Raw genomic sequence first — 20,224 nt, 5'->3', positions numbered from 1 at the left:
GAGGATAGATTCAAAATAGTCCCTTAAGTATACACTTAACAATTTTGATCCTTTAAGTTTGTCAAAAGATAACACTTTTAGTCTTCGTCAAATATTTACCTAATTCATCTATTAGATTTGACATGAACTATGAAAAAAAAAACTAAAATTAGCGGAAACTCACATTCAGAGGTATAATTTTTTTAGCTTCTACTATTTTTGATTTACTTCTAGAGTCACGTGCAATTTTTTGAGGTGTAATGTCTACTATTTTTATAAATATATTCTTAGTGTCTAGTATAGTCTTTAATGAGAATTTGTTGGTGTTTATGGTTGAATCTTTTTTTTTCATTGTTTCTGCGAAATCTAACGAACAAAAATTGTTACTCGCTCTTTCCCAATTTATGTGGCATTTTTTCATTGTTTCTATGAACTTTAGCTAACATTTTAAAATGTATTTTTTTTTCTCAAATTGATATGAGAAAAGCTGCAACGTATAGTATTTTTCATGTAGTTTTCAAATATATAAATTTTAATGTTAAAATGTTGAGTTAATTTAATTTAGCTTCAAAATTTAGTTAAATTAACTCTAAAAAAGCGAAAAGTAGTAACACATAAATTGAGATGGAGGGAGTAAATGACAGACACTAAAAGTGTTAACTTTTTGCAAGCTTAAATTCCCAAAACCCTTTGGTGCATACTTAAGGGACTATTTTGAACCTTCCTTCAAACAACAGAGACCATTTTTATCATTTTTCTCAATTTATATGAGTATCTCTTCTTCGCCTTTCTTCCTTCCTTACCAAAATTAATTCTAATGGATACACTTTCTACCTCAGTTTCTTCACTTAAAGTTCCAACCATCCGTAGAAACTCTGCTGATTTCTACAATTTCAAGAATCCATACACACCACCACCTTCCTCATCATCCCACTTTAATTTCCGAAAACCAACTTCATTAATCTCAAACAAAACCAACTCTTTTACACACAAAAAAACTTGCAATTTCCCTACTACTAATTTCCCATCTCTATCTAAAAATCCACTTCACAAACAACCTTCTTTAAGGCATCATCAAACAGCTCATACTAGAGCTTCAAGTGGTTATGCTACAGCACTTATAGATATAGCTAAGTGTAACAACTCACTTGAAAATCTTGAAAAAGATGTAAGGAGGTTATCAAAATGGTTAAGAAATGAACAACTAAGTGCTATTATGACAGACCCTTTTGTGGAAAATAAAGAAAAAGGGTATGTTCTTAAAGAGATACTGTCTAAAGGGAAATTTAATAAATATTTGGTTAGTGTGGTGAAACTTTTGGTGGAGAAAAAGAAAGTGGGGATTGTGGATGAAGTGTTGATGGAATTTGAGAGGATTTATGATCAACTTTGTGGGACACAAGTTGTGTTGGTTTCATCTAAGGTGAAAATGGAAAAATGTGAAATCTTTGAAATAGCTAACAAGGTACAAGAGTTTAGTGGGGCTGAAAAAGTTAAGGTTAAGGTAAGAAATTTGGTTGATGATAAGAAGAGGTCAAAATCCTTTGTTATGTGATTAATGTGAATTCAAGATTTAGAGTCAGGTCAATTCTGCTCTTTATATATGTGTTAATTTTTTTGTTTTTTTACATGTATGTGTGACGAATATGTTGTGTATAATCTTTATCTACTATTGACTCTGCTAAAGTGTGTTATATTTGAATTGATGAAAAAGTAGATGTATTGAATTTATTCGTCACGCTAGTTATACAAAAACAGTCTCCCTTATATAAATGTACTGAATTTTACATATATGTGTCATGTGTGTGTGTTTCGAAGACTGCGATTAGTCTTAAGTATTTGGATACAGACGAATTTCTCTTTACCAAAATAACCATGATGAATTCCTCGTTGCCACAATATTTGCCAACTAAGAGTAAAGTGTCAAAGTCTGAGGTCTTAGGTCAAAGTCTAAAAGTGTGAAAATTCAATTGGATTATTCCTGGCACAGAAAAAATAAGAAAGGAAAGGTTTCAGTCCTTTGCTTCCATTCAACTCAGGAGATTTTATGAGCAATGATTTGCCAACTAAGAGTAAAGTGTCAAAGTCTGAGGTCTTAGTGTCTTACTACTCATAAAATTGAAAATTCAATTGGATTGTTCCTGGCACTAAAAAAATGAGAAAGGAAAGGACTCACTCTACTCACAATGAGAGGAGTTATATGTGTGGCCTCCTTAGCTTTTATTGCTTTAAAGATCCCGCTTGCTTCACACCTATATATGATAGAGAAAATACTTGTCTATTTTATTTCTCTTAATTCAATTTCTCTCTGTTTCTTTTTAGTAATATAGTATTGAATCTCATACATGCCGAATGTATTTGCTCAGACCTTCTTTCCAAGAAACTATGACTTAGATAGATAGATGCGAGTGTATTTTCAGAAAACTAGTTAGGCTTGTCATTTTGAAGAAAGGAATATCATCCTAATGAAAGCTTGATTCTTCCCTTATCAATGTTTGAGATGTCTCGTTGTGCCAAATTCCCTATTTCTTTTTTTACGATATGACTTTCATGCTTGGCTCCTACATCAGATACTTTTCTTTTAAGTCGAAGTTCTACCGGAAACAGCCTCTCTACCTCACAAAAGTAGGGGTAAGGTCTGCGCACATCCTACCCTTCCCCAACCCCACCGGTGAAATCACACTGGGTATGTTGTTGTTGTTGTTGACGTTTATGCTTGGTGGTAACTCGGATCGTATGTTCTTTAGATGCCTAGCTTATCTGCTAGTTGTCCAAGTGGCGAATCCAGAATTTTCACTCAAGGGATTGGAAAAAAATAACAAAAGCTAAATATAAAAATTAATGTTGTCCCTGGGGATCGAACCTTGGACGCTGGCTAAACATACAAAAAAACATTGTTGTCCGTGGAGATCGAACCTTGGATGCTAGAGAGCATTTTGAATGCCTTGGACCGCTTGAGATAATCTTTTGGATATTTTTAGGATGTTCAAAACTTATATGTGTACAAAAACACAGAAAATCTACCTTATATATACAATGTAATTTTTTTACCGAAGATGTTCGGGTGAACACCCTTCCAACCCCCTAAATCCGCCCTTGGTTGTCTGGCTGGTTCGAATTTACTTATAAGCAGGCGAAAGGTTCAAACTGTGTAGCCGGGAGCGAGCCGAATTTAGAAATGAAAGTGAAAGAGCAAGAAAAAAATGTGCGCTACATTGAAGTTTGGTGAAATAATAACATCAATATAGAAACTAAAGCCATTAAAGTTTATTTATTAAACAAATAATTTCCTGATATTCACAACACATCTGGTAAAAATACTATCCAAGTTAATTATATACACTTGAGATATGTTCATAAATCTCTCCCATCGAGGCTACCAATTCTCCTTGACAATCTTAAATTTTTCGAGAACAAACTTTCCTTCTTTATACTGTTGGCTTTCATCATATGCTCTTTCATACTTCCATCCCAAAACTTCCCCACAATCAGAGCACTTAACATCAGCCACAGTATGCAAACCAGTCAGTAAGTGCCGATCCTCCTTTAGCCCTATCACTACATTCATGGCATGCGTAAATAAATAAGCTCTCCCAGTGCTTGCCTGCCTTTTACAAGATTATGTGTCATATACAAAAGCAGATATAATTGGTGGCTAAGGGGATTTATCATTAGAGAAAGAAAGTTATTTTAATCTTATGTATACAGTGTGACTTTTCCTTGAAAGGGGTTTGGATGAACCCCTTCCGCCCCTCTGGCTCCGCCCATGAATACAACATGTTGAGATGGAACAAGAGGAGCGGAAGGTGTTTAGTCGAGCCCTCTTGCCGAAAAATTATATTGTATATACAAGGTTACAATATTATTTTCATGTATATAGAGTAGATTATAAACAATCTTGGTGAAAGTCATGCCTTCAGCACTGATAACACAGGTTCGATATGTTCAAGTGAACTCAATATTCTTGACACAAAACATAGAAATATGTAAGTGGAAAAGAGTCAGTTAAATTATGAACCTAGTGACTTCGGCTCAACAATTAAGACAATCACTAAATAAGTACAAAATATAGATTTTCAAACTTAGTAAATCAAATGAGTTGTGGTAGAATTTTGAAATCCACCATGTAGTTCAAATCCTGAATTCGTATCTGAAACTCATAATTTCAGAACTATAATTAGTCTAAGAACCTTAAAGGTTGATTTATCAAATTTAAATTCTGCTCTCGTGCCCCTGACCGTAATAATTTCAAGTTGTCCTAGAAAAGCAAAAATGAAAAGCTTGAGATTAATTAATTGAAAGAAAAATCATAACCTGGAAATTTTTGGAGACGATATCATCATGAAGAGCAATGTGATTTCGGCATTTACAGCAACTATATATCCGTGGACCGAATAATCCTTCTTCCATATGTTTGAAAATTGAATGGTCTCTCAAAATTAGAGGATCTTGAAGTTGGAAGCAAGTAAATTAGTTTGACTAGTATTAAATGAATTAGTTTGTAGAAAGATTAATTTCTTGTTTGCTTTGAAGCAAAAGCTTTCTTCAAGTTGCCGGCATCAATAATTAGGCTGAAATTAAGATGAAAGTGAAGGAAGTAATAAGAAAATCACTTGATTGAAGATTTACAAATTAACTAGTAGTAGTAGACTGCAATCAACCAGCATTAAATAAAATAATTAGGTATTGATAAGGATCAAGGATGGGATTCACTATTTAATTGTCCCCTTGTTCTAGAGATAATCTTATGATCATTAATCATTATTATAACTTGAGAAGTAGTAGTTATAACTAACTTGAGAAGTAGTGGTTATAACTAGCTAGTGCATATATAACTTAAAATTCTTTTATAAAAATAGCACCATGACGTTACTTTAGAGGGCTATGGACCGACAACCAACCCCCCCCCCCCCCCAAAAAAAAAACCCCGCCCTTCCCAAACCACTGCTATGGTCCAGATAAGCCTATATTCTTTCTTAAAATAAAATGAAAATTTTGTACGCAATTAAATATTAATTGGTTGATCAAATTCAAACGGAAAACGAAAAAAAAAAATCAATAAGAAAACGTAAGCTTGAATTAAACATTAAATTTAAAAGTAGCAAAATTCACAATTGAATTTCAAAATGATTTGGGAACCTTTTAGTGATATCTAACTATCCTTGAAAATCACACTTATACTAATGTAGCAAAAAGAAATTTTATAAAAGAAAATATATACTGCAATAGATCCAAAGATGGTTAACGAAATCTCCGGTCATGGTGAGTATTTGAGATGCGTTTTTGGCTATGTTGCACAACTGTGAAAGTTACATGCTTGATAATTGCAAAAAATGAAAGTGAGGCAATTTCCTTCTGAACTTTAAAGGGTCATTTGCACTTTTGTCAATTTTGTGTTGGTCTTTAATTTTTGTCCTACAAATGGGCTGGTCTTTAATTTTGGCTTTCAAAATCAAACTTATGCATAGAAGATTATAAGTTACGCATCATAATATTCACAAGTTATGCTAGCGTCAGTAAAGAATTTATGCCCCTCTAAGCTTTTTTTTTTTTTTTTTAATAACCCCTCCCCCCAGGAGCTCCCCCCTTTGCTCTCTTAGTGACTCGAACTCGCAACCTTTGGATTGAAAGTGGAGGGCGCTTACCATCTGAGTAACCGCCTCTAGGCATAAGTTCAATTTTGAAGGGCAAAAATTAAAGACCAGCCCATTTGAATGACAAAATTAAAGACCAATCCATTTGAAGGGCAAAACGTGTAATTACTTGGTTTTAAAACATTCAAAGAATTTGTGTGTTTTTTAGAGACTATTGGACCACTCAAGTGGCCTTTTAAAAAAAATTAATAATAAAAGAATCTCAAAAAGAATAAGTACAAGTAAAAGGGACTGAACTTTACCTTACAAAGCTTAATGAGGTCAAACACCCCTTCTACTACTAGCAAGCATCTAAGAACTTGAAAGAATTAAATACTCTATGATCATCACAATGTTGAACTCCATGATGATATTACAAATGAGGATGCTAATAAAATTATAATATAAAACAAGAAAGAAAGTAAAGTGAAGGCCCTTCTTCTTTGTATCAGTGTTTTAAAAGGCAGTTTTGGGACTTGCCTTGGGGCGAGGCACTGGCAAACATACCCGGGCTCACCTGTAGGGCTTAGTTTTGTTCGATTGTATTCCTTAAACAAGCCTAACTCCCAATGCTCGAGGCTAGCTTAGCAGTTCTTACAAAAATTATGTGTCAAATTCCTTAGTTAACAATGTTAACTCTCATAATTTTTTAATAAATTAATGATGCATAATACTATTTTTCATTTTAGGAATAAGAAGATTGAGAGAACCCCAAAATAACAAGTCATACTATTACATATTTACTATTTGAGAACACAATGAGGGTTGATATCACTTAACATTTCTTGTAAAAAAACATAGCCAAATTTTACATCTTAACTTGTCATTGGTCTTCATGTTTTTGTCCTAAGACCCAAAATTATCATATTTTATTATTTCACTATTTGAAAGTAATTTTGTTCTTATCGATGGAGTGATGTTTGAATTATAATATTGATAAATTTTAAAGAATTTTTTTTTTTGGGGAGGTAAATTGCATAGTAATATATTTTAAGAAATTATGTTTCTTTTATTGTTTGAAAGTTAAGATGTTAGAGTTGATTTGCATCTCATAATAGCTTTTATATCATTACATTATTTATACTTTTAAAATCATGTTAGAAGTTTTGTTTTCTATGAGTTTCTTTAATCATGTTTTAATTTTTTTTTAAATCATTAATGTATTTTTTTATAATTTTTGTGTTATTATACTATTTTATTTGAATTGCTTGTTCTTATCTAACTTTTTTTTGCCATGCTTTCTCTTGAGCCGAGGGTCTTTCGGAAATAGCCTCCCTACCTTCCGAGGTACGGGTAAGGTCTACGTACACTTTACCCTCCCCAGACCCCACATTGTGGGATTTCACTGGGTATGTTGTTGTTGTTGTTGTTTTACTATTTTACTATATTAACAACATACCGAGTGTAATTTCACAAGTGGGGTGTGGACTATTTTACTACATTATAAATTAAAAGTTTAAAGATTCATGGGCTTACGCCCTACATCTCAGGGCTTACGCCTCGCCTCGTGCAAAGTAAAATGACCGCCTCACGCTCCCGCCTTTTAAAACACTGTTTTGTATTACTTGTGACAATCTTAAAATATGTAGTCTTGTATCAATTTGGGTCTTCTCCTTGTCTTCATCATTCAACCTGTTCAAGAGTTCTTGAAAATACTTTAATTCTTTTTAGATTTGTTGGACCTTGTTCATGTAGTTGAATGTTGCCTCCTTCTGTTTTGCCACCCTCAGGGTAGTTGCCTTAAAACAATCTCCTCAAATACTTTACCTTCTCAACTATGCTTTCTTCCATGAATGTTCTTTGTATTGAATCCTCTTCTTTACTGCCTTGATGAAAGATCTCAATCTCTAGTCATTTTGGCAAAGCATTCACCCAATATTTTATTATCATCTTCATCTTCTTCAATAATATGTCATGCCAAAATCAGCATCAAAAGCTTCCAATGGATCTTAAACTTAAGTTAGGAAGTTTTATGTATTTCTTGTCATAACAAGTTTTATTTTCAATCTCCTGTTGACTGATTAATTGAAACTTCAGCAAATAAAATGACAAATTAAAGGTGCTAAGAAGATGGTTAAACTGAGCCTGTGGGAAAAAAACAATTGCGGTGAACGTGGATCGAACACGTGACCTTCAGATCTTCAGTCTGACGCTCTCCCAACTGAGCTATCCCCGCTGTTGTGAGTAAACAATACAAACTATATATAAATTCGAATCTAAATATCAGTTATGCTTATCAAGATATTGTGTCTAAATATAAAAGTTAAATAATTACTAATACTTTTTATTTTATGAAAAAATTAAAAATAGAAATATGAACTAAACTATTGGAACACCATTTAAAGAGCTTGTAGATATTTTGAGATAATTCTATCTCATGTGATTTTAAATCTACTTTATCTTTTATAACACCATCATCCATCATAGTTCACACTTATGACCTATGAACAAGTGCATTTAAAGACCGACGCAAGAATATGACAATATTACTTAAAAACGACTTTCATTTTAAAAAAAATTATAAGATGCACCAAATTTCAATGCTAAACTAATATACTAATGCTTTGTTAATGGAGCACAAAATTTGAATTTGTCAAGGCCAGAAGCCACCAGCTTCCCTTTTCATGAGGTCATGAATGACTTGTGTATTGTGTATATATCTAATTCCCATTAGAAAACCTCCGAAATGTTTAATACTAATAGCTTATAATCCGTATAATCTAACTAATTTGGTTGACTTGCACCACATTAGGTCAAATAACTATATTGGGTAAAGTTTTTAACAGATTAGAAATAATTAAATCAATAAACGTATCATGACCACCGAAAATTATAGAGGTGACAAATAACAATATCGGATTAAATTTTAACAACATGTCAAATCAATGAATGGATCATGATTTGCTTGGACTAAAATGAATTGGATCAAAATAATAGGTCATAACTCAACTCCCCAAACATAAACTAACCTCCCTCCTTTTTAATTTGGGAAATTTATAGTGTGCACCAAAACAAATTACGCAAATATCCTTTTTGAAACGTATTACATGCCACACTTATTTAGAAAATTAGTTTCTGATCACGTGTGTTGCACGTGTATCCCATGTTAATTGGTATCTCATGTATGTCGATCACTAATCTTGAGGTTGATTTCATAACCGCACCATATTATTTCTTCTTGAGTTACCGACTGTGCATTCTAATCTTTTATTAATCCTCTTGCAACCATCTATATTTATACATATATTATTTGGGGTAAAGCGCTTCCTAACAAAGGTGTCTCTAAAGCGCTTCCTAACAAAGGTGTCTCTATACCAAATGAGACTCAAAAGTGCTATATTTAATATTGTGTGCACATATAAGATTAAACTTTCATTCTTTTGTTAATAATCTTTGCAACCGCCAGTAATACGGTATTATTTTGGTTAATGAAATTTCTTTCATTCAAGGTAAAACATTGAACATCAAAATAAAAGACTAATTGGTGAGCTTAAATATACCAATTTATTAGCAGCTAATGCACGACTTTCATTCTTTGGTTACTTCCGTAATGACTTTGTTTTTTTAAAACTTTAATGCAGACTAAGGACAATGAGATAAAAGGACAAAATAAAACAAAAAGAAGGAGAAGAGAAGACCATGAATAATCTTTTCTTGTGAACCTCTGTTACTAAGAGATCATTTCTGGTTGTTGAAACATATTATTTTTATGCTGACAATATTATTAGGAATAATTTTTAGGAACTTGGTTTAGGGGTAGGATAGTGCGACATCATTTGCAAACTTTGACTGCAATTCCTTAATAATTCTCTTTTGATCTCATGACCTGCTAAACAATAACAGTCGGGAAGATATCATTCAATAGGATGATGAGAAAATAATAAAAACAATAACAATTATAAACAAAAAGTAAAAGATCAACTTTATTTAAATCATGACTATAATACGTAAATTAAACCCTTCCACTTGCAACTTAGCTTTTTAGATGCAGAAATTTGTTTTCCTTTACATGTCATAGAAGCACGAGCAGATATACTTACAATTTGGATGTTCAGAGCTTTAAGTATGAATGAATCACTGGCTTTAGGTCATAATGATAGCATTTTCAGACAACATATTATCTGTCAACATAATTTTAAAATAAACTACCATTATAAATCAACAGTTGCATTAGAATTCATTCAAGAATTTGAAATGTCAGATCTGATAAAGCCAAAAGTAAACAACAAAAATAGGAATAAAGCAATTTCTTAGAACATTAAAATGATCATGGTTGCTAATTAAGTTTTTCTTTTTATTAAAAGCTAATTAAGTTACTAAAAGGCCAATTTCGTAAAAAGATCTGCCAAGATGAAGTTGAGCAAAGTACACACCAATAGAAATTTATGGAAAAAAGTGAATTTGTGCCAGGAAGACGAAAAGTGATCTGAGACTTTTGTTGTGCACATTATATAGTGCAATGAAGATGTGAAGTGGCTACATAAATTGTTATTATCGGTGGAAGCTCAAAGGACAAAACAAATAGAGTTGAAATGTCAAAAGACCACAATGTAAATGATAATTAGGAATATTTACACAACTGTAACAACCTGTAATGACTACTGGAAAATGAAGCAGTCATCGCATTTAACTTATCCAATTCAGTGCAGCTGAACCGGTTCATTGTTACTGTAATTAATAAATTATAATGTAAATAAAATATGACTACTTAGCTAAATTTGTTGTTTAATTAGCTATTTAATTAGATTTTGGTTTAGTGTAGGGGCAAAATGGTAATGCAATTTTCAAGGTGGGAGCTTTCCACTTTTAGTATAATATGATTATGTACGAAAAATCTAACGAGTATATTTTGTATACCTCCAGGATATGCCATCCATGTTTTGTATAATTTAATGATATACAATACAAAAACTATTGTATATCTTGAAGATATACAAAATACATAAATTGTTACACTATGTAAAATTTTTGAGGTGCAAAATTTATAGATGGTAATGGGATTATTTTAGGTTGCTTTGGTAATCATGAAAAGGCCCTTTCTATTTTTGCTATTAACGTTGACTGAGAAATGCAAAATCACAGACCCCACGAGGACAGAATCCAAAGTCTGTTCTTCCCAGCAAATTCTAACCATTTTCACTCAACTAAGTAGTTGTTTTCACCGCTTACCACTTGTTTGGATGGTTGTTACATATATTTTATTATGTATCTTTTCTATAACAAGGGAACCCACAATTTCTACTCTTTGAATGCGACCCGCTCCAGTGTAATAACATACAAATCCCATAGGGATGTAAATCGTACAACGCTTGACTGAAAAACTCATGCAGGTGATATCGAAACAAAGACCCCTCATTTTTGGGTGATTCCCTGCTCAACCTCGGCCACCACCGAAGTGGCTTATTATGTACTCCCTTTGTCCCAAATTGTTTGACAACTTTCGCTTTTCGAGAGTCAAAAGAGTTATTCTTTGACAGTAATTTTTTCATATGTCTTTAAAATATTTTAAATTATTGATTATGGTGACTTACTTTTTACGTAATTTTCAAATATGTAAATTTTATTTAGAAAAATCTAAAGATTCTATGTTCAAACACACGGTCAAAATTAAGAAGTTTGGCTCTCGAAAAACGAAAAGTATCAAACAAATTGAGACAGAGGGAGTAGCTTATCGTAATACTATTTTACTGAATATAATATTTATAGATTATAAGGTTCATGTCGTTACATAACGCCACATATCAACGATCAGAAAGATAGATCTACAATATTACTATAAAGAAAATTAAGATAGGGGTAGAGTTATTACAAAAAAAATAGGGTAAAGAATAAAATAATATTATTACTCCCTCCGTCCCAGTTTATGATTTTCTCCTAACTCTTTTCATATATTGTGAATTATTAATTATGCAGACTTATATTACTTTTTATGTAGTTTTCAAATATGTAAATAATTTTATTATAAAATACTCGAATGATTTATGTTTGAAATTGAGTTAAAAAAAGAGTTGTTTGTCTCTCCAAATAGATCAACCCTTATATAAATTGGAACGAGAAAGTACTTACTTTTTGCTTTTGCTTATTATAGAAATAATAAGGTAACAACCCAAGCACACCAAATCCATCTTTACATCAAATGAGATTTTTAGTGTTACAAAAACGATTAATATTTGCTCCACAAATAATTGCCCATTTCCACCTCTCTGAAAGAAAGAGGAAAATTACAGATAATGACGAAACATGCAGACTCATCATCATGATCATGTAATGGATTTTATTAGTATAATGTATCCATCTTTTTCCATTAACGTTAGTTGAGCGATCATTTGGTGAACCACTCCGTTGAGGACACATTACCTGTACACTATTTTGGGAATAAAGAAACTGTGAAATGTGTCCATTTGCATTATTAATCAAACATTTCTAGTTACAAAGTACATTGTTTCCAAGAACAGCAAGTTGAGTAGAGAAAAATGGGGTTGTTGACAAACATAGTGGGAAGGAGTGAGCTCAAACCAGGAGATCATATTTACACTTACAGAGCTGCTTTTGCTTACTCTCAACATGGTAAACTCACAAAATTTAGGAAAGAAAAATAGTATTTTTGCCTGTTTGTCTCTCTGTGTACTTAGTTTTATGTGTTTGACTTTTACTTTATCTCTATTGGCATAGCAGTGGAAGTGTTTTAGTTTACTTCATTTACCTTCTTAGAAGGTAGCTTTGATTTCCTCTTTTGAATGTTTTGTTTGGTTTTGACAATCAAGATTTGTCTTTTCTCATATGAATTACTGAACCTAATTAGACGTGTTTGGGTTTGTTAAGCTTAATAGCTGCTGATATGCTTTCATTATTTATTTTTGGATTTTTTTGGGCCCTCAAATTGGGTAGTTAGAATTATAATTTTTGTCATTAAGCAATGATTAGCTTACTTTTTATGTATGTTTTCATACGCATATCTAGCATAAAAGGCTTAAGCAGTTAAAAGAGATCACATTTTTATTTACTTAATTAAGTATTCAACACGCTCCTCATGTGCGGGACATGATTCTTTTATACATTAACTACACTCTCAAAATTGGTTGGGGTCGCGTCGGATCAGGTCGGTCCTCTTTTAATTGGTATTTATTTATTAGATTAAAATTTTAAAAAAAAAAGGGTAAAAATGTAGAGTAAAAATTATCACTCATAGGAAGGTTGATTTCCGGCAATTGTGACTTTTGTGTTAGTGGGGTGAAAGTTTTGTGATTTTTCTATTAGAAACATAGTAATGTGACTTTGGTTAAAAAAAGTCATAGTTATGTGATCATTTATGAAATTTACCCGAGGTTCATATGTGAATCTGGCTTACATCAGTTGCTTGCATTTGATTTTCGATGTAGTTATTGTCTCATAGATATCACCTGCATCAAAATGACAAGTTTTGTGATCGATCCCCGAGTAGCTTGCTTGTACATATGGAGGTTCATATGCGTTCTGGCTTAAGTCATGTCTTGCTTGGGATTTCAATAATAAGCAGTACATTAAATTTTGTAATTTTTTTGGCAACTTGCTTTATCTTAGGTCCTGTATTATAGCTGAAATCATATCTTATAATTGGATAGTAAAGGCAGATCAAAGTAACACGAATAAGCACGGGAGAGTCCATTTAAGCTATTGAGGGGTAACTTAAACTGTTCAATACTCGGACTAAGAGGAACTGAGAAATTATGAACGAAGAACGTTTTTAGAGTTATGACCATTTAGGGTATATATAACTATATGTAGCTACTTTTGGAAAGTAGAGGTGTGAAATGAGTGTCGATATCCTTATGTTTGCCAGAGTTGTGTAAACTAAAGTTAGCTTGATTCTCTTCTTTTTCTTCCATTCTAGATTAAGTATGAAATGTGAATGGATGTTACTGCACAGAAATATAGTTCCTAAACATTCTATCTTGGAAATTCTGGCATTTAATCCACCATGATGTCTAAATATATGTGCTTAATCGGTGCTAGACTTTTCAATTATGTAAGTCCTAAAAGTAGTACTTACATAACATGATTAAACAAAACTGCAATTTGAAATGATATACGTTGGATTCAGAGGAATCTTCCTCAGGCAAATATAGTTAAAAGTTAGATATGCAGGATATGCTGATTTCTACATTATGGCTTCTAAATTGCCATTCTGTAGCTAAGAGAGCCGTTGATCTGAATATAATCTAGAAAAATGATGTAGGCACCAAAGTTTTGTTTCAGCAAGTTTAAACCAGATTAAGTTGAATTACCATATTATTTTAAGTATTGCTGCTGTAACACGTGCTTTTCTATCTTTCTAGAAGGTACAATAAACCTAGGAAAAGGTTTGTTACTTTTCTTGTGGGTCTTATGACTTAACATGATTCTTCTTGGTAGCATATATATTAGTCTGATCAAATTGAGGACTCATGACATTCAAGTGAAACTTCCTTCAAGGGTCTTGCAAAATACAATTGAAACAATACAGGGCCTTTGCTCTACAAAATGATGACTTAATGATAAAGCTAGCAATTTTACTACATATAGGGGGTGGATTAATTGATTGATAGGCTGGAGGTTATATGTCCTGGAGGTTTTTCATTATATTTGGTGCGGTCTACTTGTTGATGCCTTATTGCTGAAATTTGAACGACCATGGCTTCTTAACTGCACTTGTTCAACTCGACAAACCATAAGACTGCTTGAGGTTGTTGCATTGTCTCTTTTTTTCGAGTGATTGTATGATGGTCTCTCAAGGTGCATACTTTGTTATAAGTAACTTTTTTCTTCATGACTCCTCTAACATATGTTATTCTATGATGTATAATAATATGAAGCAGACACTTCATCTCTAAGTGTTGGTTCTGCACCCCATCTTTACCTTGCAACAATAGTTGCCATAATATCTATCTTACTCTGATGCAAAATATGTGGAATATCCATAAGTTAACCTTTTACCCAGATGAACCATTTTTTTATAAAATACATACCATGAATCTGGTGTCTGGAATTTTTTTAATCTCACATGTTTTTTCTTGTGCTTTCTCTGTTGATCTAAAAAGTTGTCGTTCACCCTCCAACTAAGAAACAAAATTCCAAAGGGATCAGCTGCAATTACTAACATGTACAAGTCCAGTTTTTTTATATTCATTTAGATCACGATGCTCGAATTAGTGTTGAATAGCAAGGTCAAATTTTCTTCTTGCAAATTAGTACTCCCTCCGTCCCAATTTATACGAGAGGTGTTTGATTGGACAGAGAGTTTAAGAAGACTTTTGAAACTCATGGTACAAAATAAGCCATAGATATTTGTGTAGCTATAAATTATCTCATTAAGGATAAAATGAAAAGTTTAAAGTTAAATTGTTACTAAATATAGAAATGTGTCATCTTTTCGGGACTAACTAAAAAGGAAAGACTGTCACATAAATTGGGACGGAAGGAGTACAATTTTTTTTTTAAAAAAATGTATGAAGTCTTCTGAGAATATGGTATTCACAGGTATTTTTGTTGGTGGAAGCAAAGTGGTCCATTTTAACCGTCTCCAGGCTTTTTCTGATGCTGCTGATGATGAAATATCAGACCTTTCTTCCTCTTCATGTCCAACCTTTCCTGACTGTGGATTTAAGCTACCTAACAGTGGCGTCGTTCTTTCTTGTCTGGATTGCTTTATCCGCGATGGTTCAATCCACAACTTCGAATACGGAGTAAGCCCGTCTGTTTTCCTTGCCAAAGTGCGAGGTGGTACTTGCACTAGGGCAGTGTCGGATCCTCCAGATACAGTCATACACCGAGCAATGTATCTTCTTCAAAATGGATTTGGGAACTATAATGTGTTCCGGCAAAACTGTGAGGACTTTGCCTTGTACTGCAAAACAGGTAAGGGTGTCAAATGGGCGGGTTGGGCTTAATATAATTTAGGTGGGTCAAAATGAGTTGAGTTAATATTTGACCCACCCAAAAGTTACTTGTGCTGAAATAGGCTAAAAAGCGGCCGGTCATAACCCAACCCCCCAATTCTTACTAAGTTTTAATTTCTTTATTTGTTCTTTTATAATTCTCTAAGTACCAAATGAAATTATGGCTTTTTCTTTATTATGGCTTATATATAACATATCAAATAAAAAAATGACTATTTGAAAAGATTTTGACAAGGTTTCCCATTGGTCAATTTGGGCTACATATCATCCCAATGTTTAGATGGGTTGAAATGGGCTGAACTAATTATTGGGGGGGTCAATGACCAGTTCAAACTTGATTGGATTGGGCAAGTCATGTTTTCGTGGGCTAATTTTGCCACTCCTAACAGGTCTTGTGACAGTTGATGGACCCGGCGTTGGAAGCAGCGGACAAGCTTCTTCTGTTATTGGTGCTCCTTTAGCTGCTCTTCTTTCCTCCCCTTTAAAGTTGCTAATTCCTAGTACTGTTGGTGTGGCTACAGTAACAGCCGGGATGCATTATGTGAATAGATATGCAACTGACATTGGCGTTCGAAGTGATGTTATCAAAGTAGCAGTTGAAAACCTGGCAGAGAAGCTTGGTTATGGAAGCAGCAATGAGAGAACGATCCTAGAATATGAGGCTTCTAATCCGGAAACTGCTAGGTGACATCAGTCTCATTGTGTTACATACGATCTTGATGTTGTACCGATTTATGATGAAGTTGTGTATTTGTTTGACGTATCATACACATTGGCCAAAAACTGCTCTTTGGTTATCCGTGTGTAAAAGGTAATGATCCTACTCTAAGTTGACAGTGAGTGAGTTTTATTTGTTATGTATCCTTCTTACAAAGCTAGGCCTTTATACCTAGTTTGGGAGTGTCGTTCATCTAATTGCCGAGTCTATGTTCTGGCATACAAGATTGTTGTGCAGAAAATCTGTAACTTCATCATATTATTCGCTGTCAAATGATAATATGCTCAATGGAACCTCTACTATATTTGCAAGAACATCCTGATGCATCAACGTTCTTGCATTGAAACCAATAAGTTTTCCTTATTCAAAGAATGGTTAATAACCTATATCATGTGAGGCCATTGCAACTGTTTTACTTGCTGAACAGACAATAAGAATGATTCACATTATTGACATCTGTTTCAATCTGGAGGTAGAAGATAATGTTGCAACTGCAACTAGATGGAAGGAAGAGACTGAAAGCAGGAAAGAAAATATAAGACCGGAGAGAAATGAGATGTTACACTGAGCACAGAGCAGAATTCAGACACGAGGACAAGCTAATTGGATACCACTGCATGTCGACTGTTAGAAAAATAGCACAATATTGATACTGAACTGGATTAAAAACAAACAGTAAAAAAAACTTATCAAATCACTGTGTGCCACTGCCTCGAAAGCAATTTCGGCCCGACTAGGGTGCAAATCGTTATGGCCGGTTGAGAAGATGTTTTCTTCATGTGCGTGAGTGAGGCCACTCTCTTTTACTAGATCTTTACAACTCCAATAGAAGACAATTCAATATAAGGAGGAAAAAAATTATCTTCCTAATCAATGAGGGACACTTTGTCTTTCATATAAGACAAAGGAAGTGAGATAGGAAAAGGACCCACAAGAATAAAAGTGGGAATAAAGACAATTTCTTATTCTTTGCATTACACAAAAGTTTAATGCCAACATCGACAACATTCAATTACATAGTAGCAATTAACTCTGTCATAGAGAACTAAACAAGACATGATGCTTAACTCTTTCATAGTCCAATGTGGGCAGGAACCATTGCTTGTTTAAGTGTGCTGAAAGCTGCATTAGCTTCCTCATCCAAATGGAACTTGCCTTTCTTGATTACAATAGACAACAGTAAATGATTCCCTGAGAATCCCATTGTTCTGAATGAACCTTTTGTTGCAAGATCAAGAGCCTTAACTGAAGTGAGAAATGGCTAGTTGAAAATGTGATGCACGTATTGGGAACAAATAACTTCAATAAAATCGCGAATGAAGAAATTCTAATTCAGCTACAATAACTATTCCTAATCTTTACCAAAATTTCATAATACTTAGAGAAAATGGTCAAAAACACATCTGAACTATCATTTTTTTGCAAGTTACACACCTCAACTATCAGATGTTCCCTTTTTGTATCTGAACTATTATCATCTATGTATTCAGTTTCCATGTAAGTTAGCACACCAAATTTTTTTTTTCTCTGCTGGGATATAAACAACAGTCTCATCAAATAGACTTTTTTTCATCAGGATGATTTATTGACATCACTTCACAACCCTTGATAAGCTCTTGGTATGGATTTAGCGATCAAGATGGCTAGTTGGGGCACCTAGGATCGAGATGGGGGAGTTAGCCTGGAGATGGGAGAGAAATTGAAGGATATGGGGGCATTTGGGGATCATTCTGTTTTTGGTAGCAAGGGAAGTGTTTCTTTCGTTTTACGCTATCAGTTAGGGAAGGTGAAGCAAAGAAGGTGGCGTAGCCAGTGATAGAAAGCAAGGATGAGGTGGAGAAGTGGACGATATTACAACATTATAAGATGGCGAGGAAGGAGGCGAAGTCTGGCGATTTCGACGGCAAAAACGGCGACTTTTGAACGTATGTTTTTGAACTAGAAGAGAAAGGAGGGGACCGAGAAATTATACACCTAGCCAAGGCGAGGAGAGAAAGGCACGTGATGTGGATCAAGTAAAATGCATCAGGACGAATGGCAAAGTATTTTAGAGGAGACTCTCATTAGAGAGATGGACATCTTCTATAACTCTTGAATGAAGAAGGGGAAGAGACATTGTGTTTATTTAGAATAATCGCGATTTTGGCTATTGCGGGAGTATTAAGGGCGTAGGAAAAAGATACCCGACGAGATTAAATTCCGGAAGAATTTTGGGCGACTAGGTTGTTTAATGTCATCTTTAAGACGGCATTGATCGAAGAATGGAAGTGTAATGATCCCTCTATACAATGATGAAAATATATATATTCATATGATATTCTTTGCCATAAATAGTGTATTAAAGGATCAAATATTTGTTCAAAATTTCTACACTTATTATTGGTAATCATAGATATTCTATTTTTATAAAGATGATTAATTATTATATTATCCAAAAAAAAAAATGATTGTTATATGGGGGCCAAAAATGAGGACAAGGAGGAGACTCGAGCACTCGATTGTGATGGAATTGCATCAAGGATCGGCTCTTGTCCTGTTTTTATTTTCCTTGGTGATGGATGGATAAAATTCAAGGTGAGGTGCCATGTGTTATAGACATAGTAAAATATAACATAAAAAATCGGTTCCGAAAAAACTTGGCTATTATAGAGAAATCTTGGAGTGTAAGTTTGAATGCCTCGGATCTTGCTATAGTAGATACCATAGGCCATCCGAATATTGATAATTTCTTCCAATTCATGATAATATTTTATGTTTACTATGTGACAGGTGCCTTGAACCTTGGGATCATGAGTTGAAAACTTAATATGTGATTTAGTTAATTAGTAAAATATTTAATACTTATTCATGGTCACGTAAAAATGTAAAATAAAATTAAAAGTATTAAATAAAATACCGAGAATTAAATTTTTTTAAAGGGATATATGATGAAAGAAATTAAAAAAGAAAGAAAGAAATGATCCACCATATCATGTTCAAATTTACCTATGTACTATCCAAAATCACTCAACTTTACTACTACTATCAATTAAATTTTTGTACAGCGGGTTGTTGTTGTTGTTGTTCTTTGTTGTTGGCAATTTTCATCTTGTTTATTGTCATCACTCAACTTTTATCTATGCATTACTAGTTTAAGATTTTTATCCCTTTACGCTATCGGTTAGATGATGGCTAAGTCTCAAATTAAAATTCCATTAAGGGTTAAAGGGCAAAAACAAAACCTTTCTTTAAAGATAAGTGAATGACAAAATTATTTGGATTCGTAATAGTTATAGGAAACACATACACCTATTAGTAATTTAAATCTATTTTATGGACTCACATAAGCTTAATACTAGAAAATCTTTTAATGATGAAAATATATATATTCATATGACTTTGCCATAAATATTATTAAAGGATCAAATATTTGTTCAAAATTTCTACACTTATTATTGGTAATCATAGATATTCTATTTTTATAAAGATGATTAATTATTATATTATCCAAAAAAAAAAAATGATTGTTATATATTACCATCGTTATAAAGTTGAATTCGTTATAGATAAAATCTTGTTATAAAAATATAACATAAAAAATCGGTTCATTTGTGTATGTTTTCGCATGTATTTGATAATTTCTTCCAATTCATATAATATTTTATGTTTACTACAGCCTTGAACCTTGGGATCATGAGTTGAAAACTTAATATGTGATTTAGTTAATTAGTAAAATATTTAATACTTATTCATGGTCACGTAAAAATGTAAAATAAAATTAAAAGTATTAAATAAAATACCTGAGAATTAAGATTTTTTTAAAGGGATATATGATAAATTAAAAAGAAAGAAAGAAATGATCCAATATATTTTTTACCTATCTTTTCGCAAAACTCAACTTTACTACTACTATCAATTAAATTTTTGTACATTCATATCTTTGTTATTGGCAAATCATTCTTCAACATTCACTCAACTTTTAATTCAAATTTCAAATTAAA

The 20,224-nt window shown here is 33.0% G+C and overlaps 3 protein-coding genes and 1 non-coding gene across 4 annotated transcripts; 2 read left to right on the top strand and 2 right to left on the bottom strand.

The window, feature by feature from the left end:
- The first annotated feature begins 700 nt into the window (after positions 1-700).
- LOC132068616 (ATP synthase delta chain, chloroplastic) lies at positions 701-1,710 on the top strand. The gene has a single exon (XM_059462256.1). The coding sequence runs from the start codon at positions 797-799 to the stop codon at positions 1,532-1,534; it is 738 nt and encodes a 245-aa protein (XP_059318239.1). The 5' UTR covers positions 701-796; the 3' UTR covers positions 1,535-1,710.
- Positions 1,711-3,224: 1,514 nt separating this feature from the next.
- LOC132068614 (protein yippee-like At4g27745) lies at positions 3,225-4,716 on the bottom strand. Its single transcript, XM_059462253.1, has 2 exons — positions 4,294-4,716; positions 3,225-3,583 (listed from the first exon to the last, which is right to left on the bottom strand). The coding sequence occupies exons 1-2, from the start codon at positions 4,387-4,389 to the stop codon at positions 3,356-3,358; spliced, it is 324 nt and encodes a 107-aa protein (XP_059318236.1). The 5' UTR covers positions 4,390-4,716; the 3' UTR covers positions 3,225-3,355.
- Positions 4,717-7,715: 2,999 nt separating this feature from the next.
- TRNAF-GAA (transfer RNA phenylalanine (anticodon GAA)) lies at positions 7,716-7,788 on the bottom strand. The gene has a single exon. It is a non-coding gene; the product is annotated as a tRNA-Phe (tRNA).
- A 4,189-nt stretch (positions 7,789-11,977) lies between these two features.
- On the top strand, positions 11,978-16,502 carry LOC132067004 (protein LEAD-SENSITIVE 1-like). The gene is made up of 3 exons (XM_059460172.1): positions 11,978-12,179; positions 15,108-15,485; positions 15,916-16,502. Exons 1-3 carry the CDS (start codon positions 12,086-12,088, stop codon positions 16,212-16,214), a joined length of 771 nt encoding a protein of 256 aa, XP_059316155.1. The 5' UTR covers positions 11,978-12,085; the 3' UTR covers positions 16,215-16,502.
- The last annotated feature ends 3,722 nt before the right edge of the window (positions 16,503-20,224 follow it).

This window comes from Lycium ferocissimum, chromosome 8, assembly GCF_029784015.1.
Source record: "Lycium ferocissimum isolate CSIRO_LF1 chromosome 8, AGI_CSIRO_Lferr_CH_V1, whole genome shotgun sequence".
NCBI classification, from domain to species: domain Eukaryota; kingdom Viridiplantae; phylum Streptophyta; class Magnoliopsida; order Solanales; family Solanaceae; genus Lycium; species Lycium ferocissimum.
This window is presented reverse-complemented; position numbering and strand designations above follow the sequence as displayed.

Excerpts from the sequence above, each read along its gene's own strand:
- LOC132068616 (XM_059462256.1), top strand. The coding sequence starts at position 797 with ATGGATACACTTTCTACCTCAGTTTCTTCACTTAAAGTTCCAACCATC.
- LOC132068614 (XM_059462253.1), bottom strand. The coding sequence starts at position 4,389 with ATGGAAGAAGGATTATTCGGTCCACGGATATATAGTTGCTGTAAATGC. Across the intron at positions 3,584-4,293 it reads TCGTCTCCAAAAATTTCCAG|GCAAGCACTGGGAGAGCTTA; the intron begins GTTATGATTTTT and ends TGTAAAAGGCAG.
- LOC132067004 (XM_059460172.1), top strand. The coding sequence starts at position 12,086 with ATGGGGTTGTTGACAAACATAGTGGGAAGGAGTGAGCTCAAACCAGGA. Across the intron at positions 12,180-15,107 it reads TTTTGCTTACTCTCAACATG|GTATTTTTGTTGGTGGAAGC; the intron begins GTAAACTCACAA and ends TGGTATTCACAG. Across the intron at positions 15,486-15,915 it reads TGCCTTGTACTGCAAAACAG|GTCTTGTGACAGTTGATGGA; the intron begins GTAAGGGTGTCA and ends CACTCCTAACAG.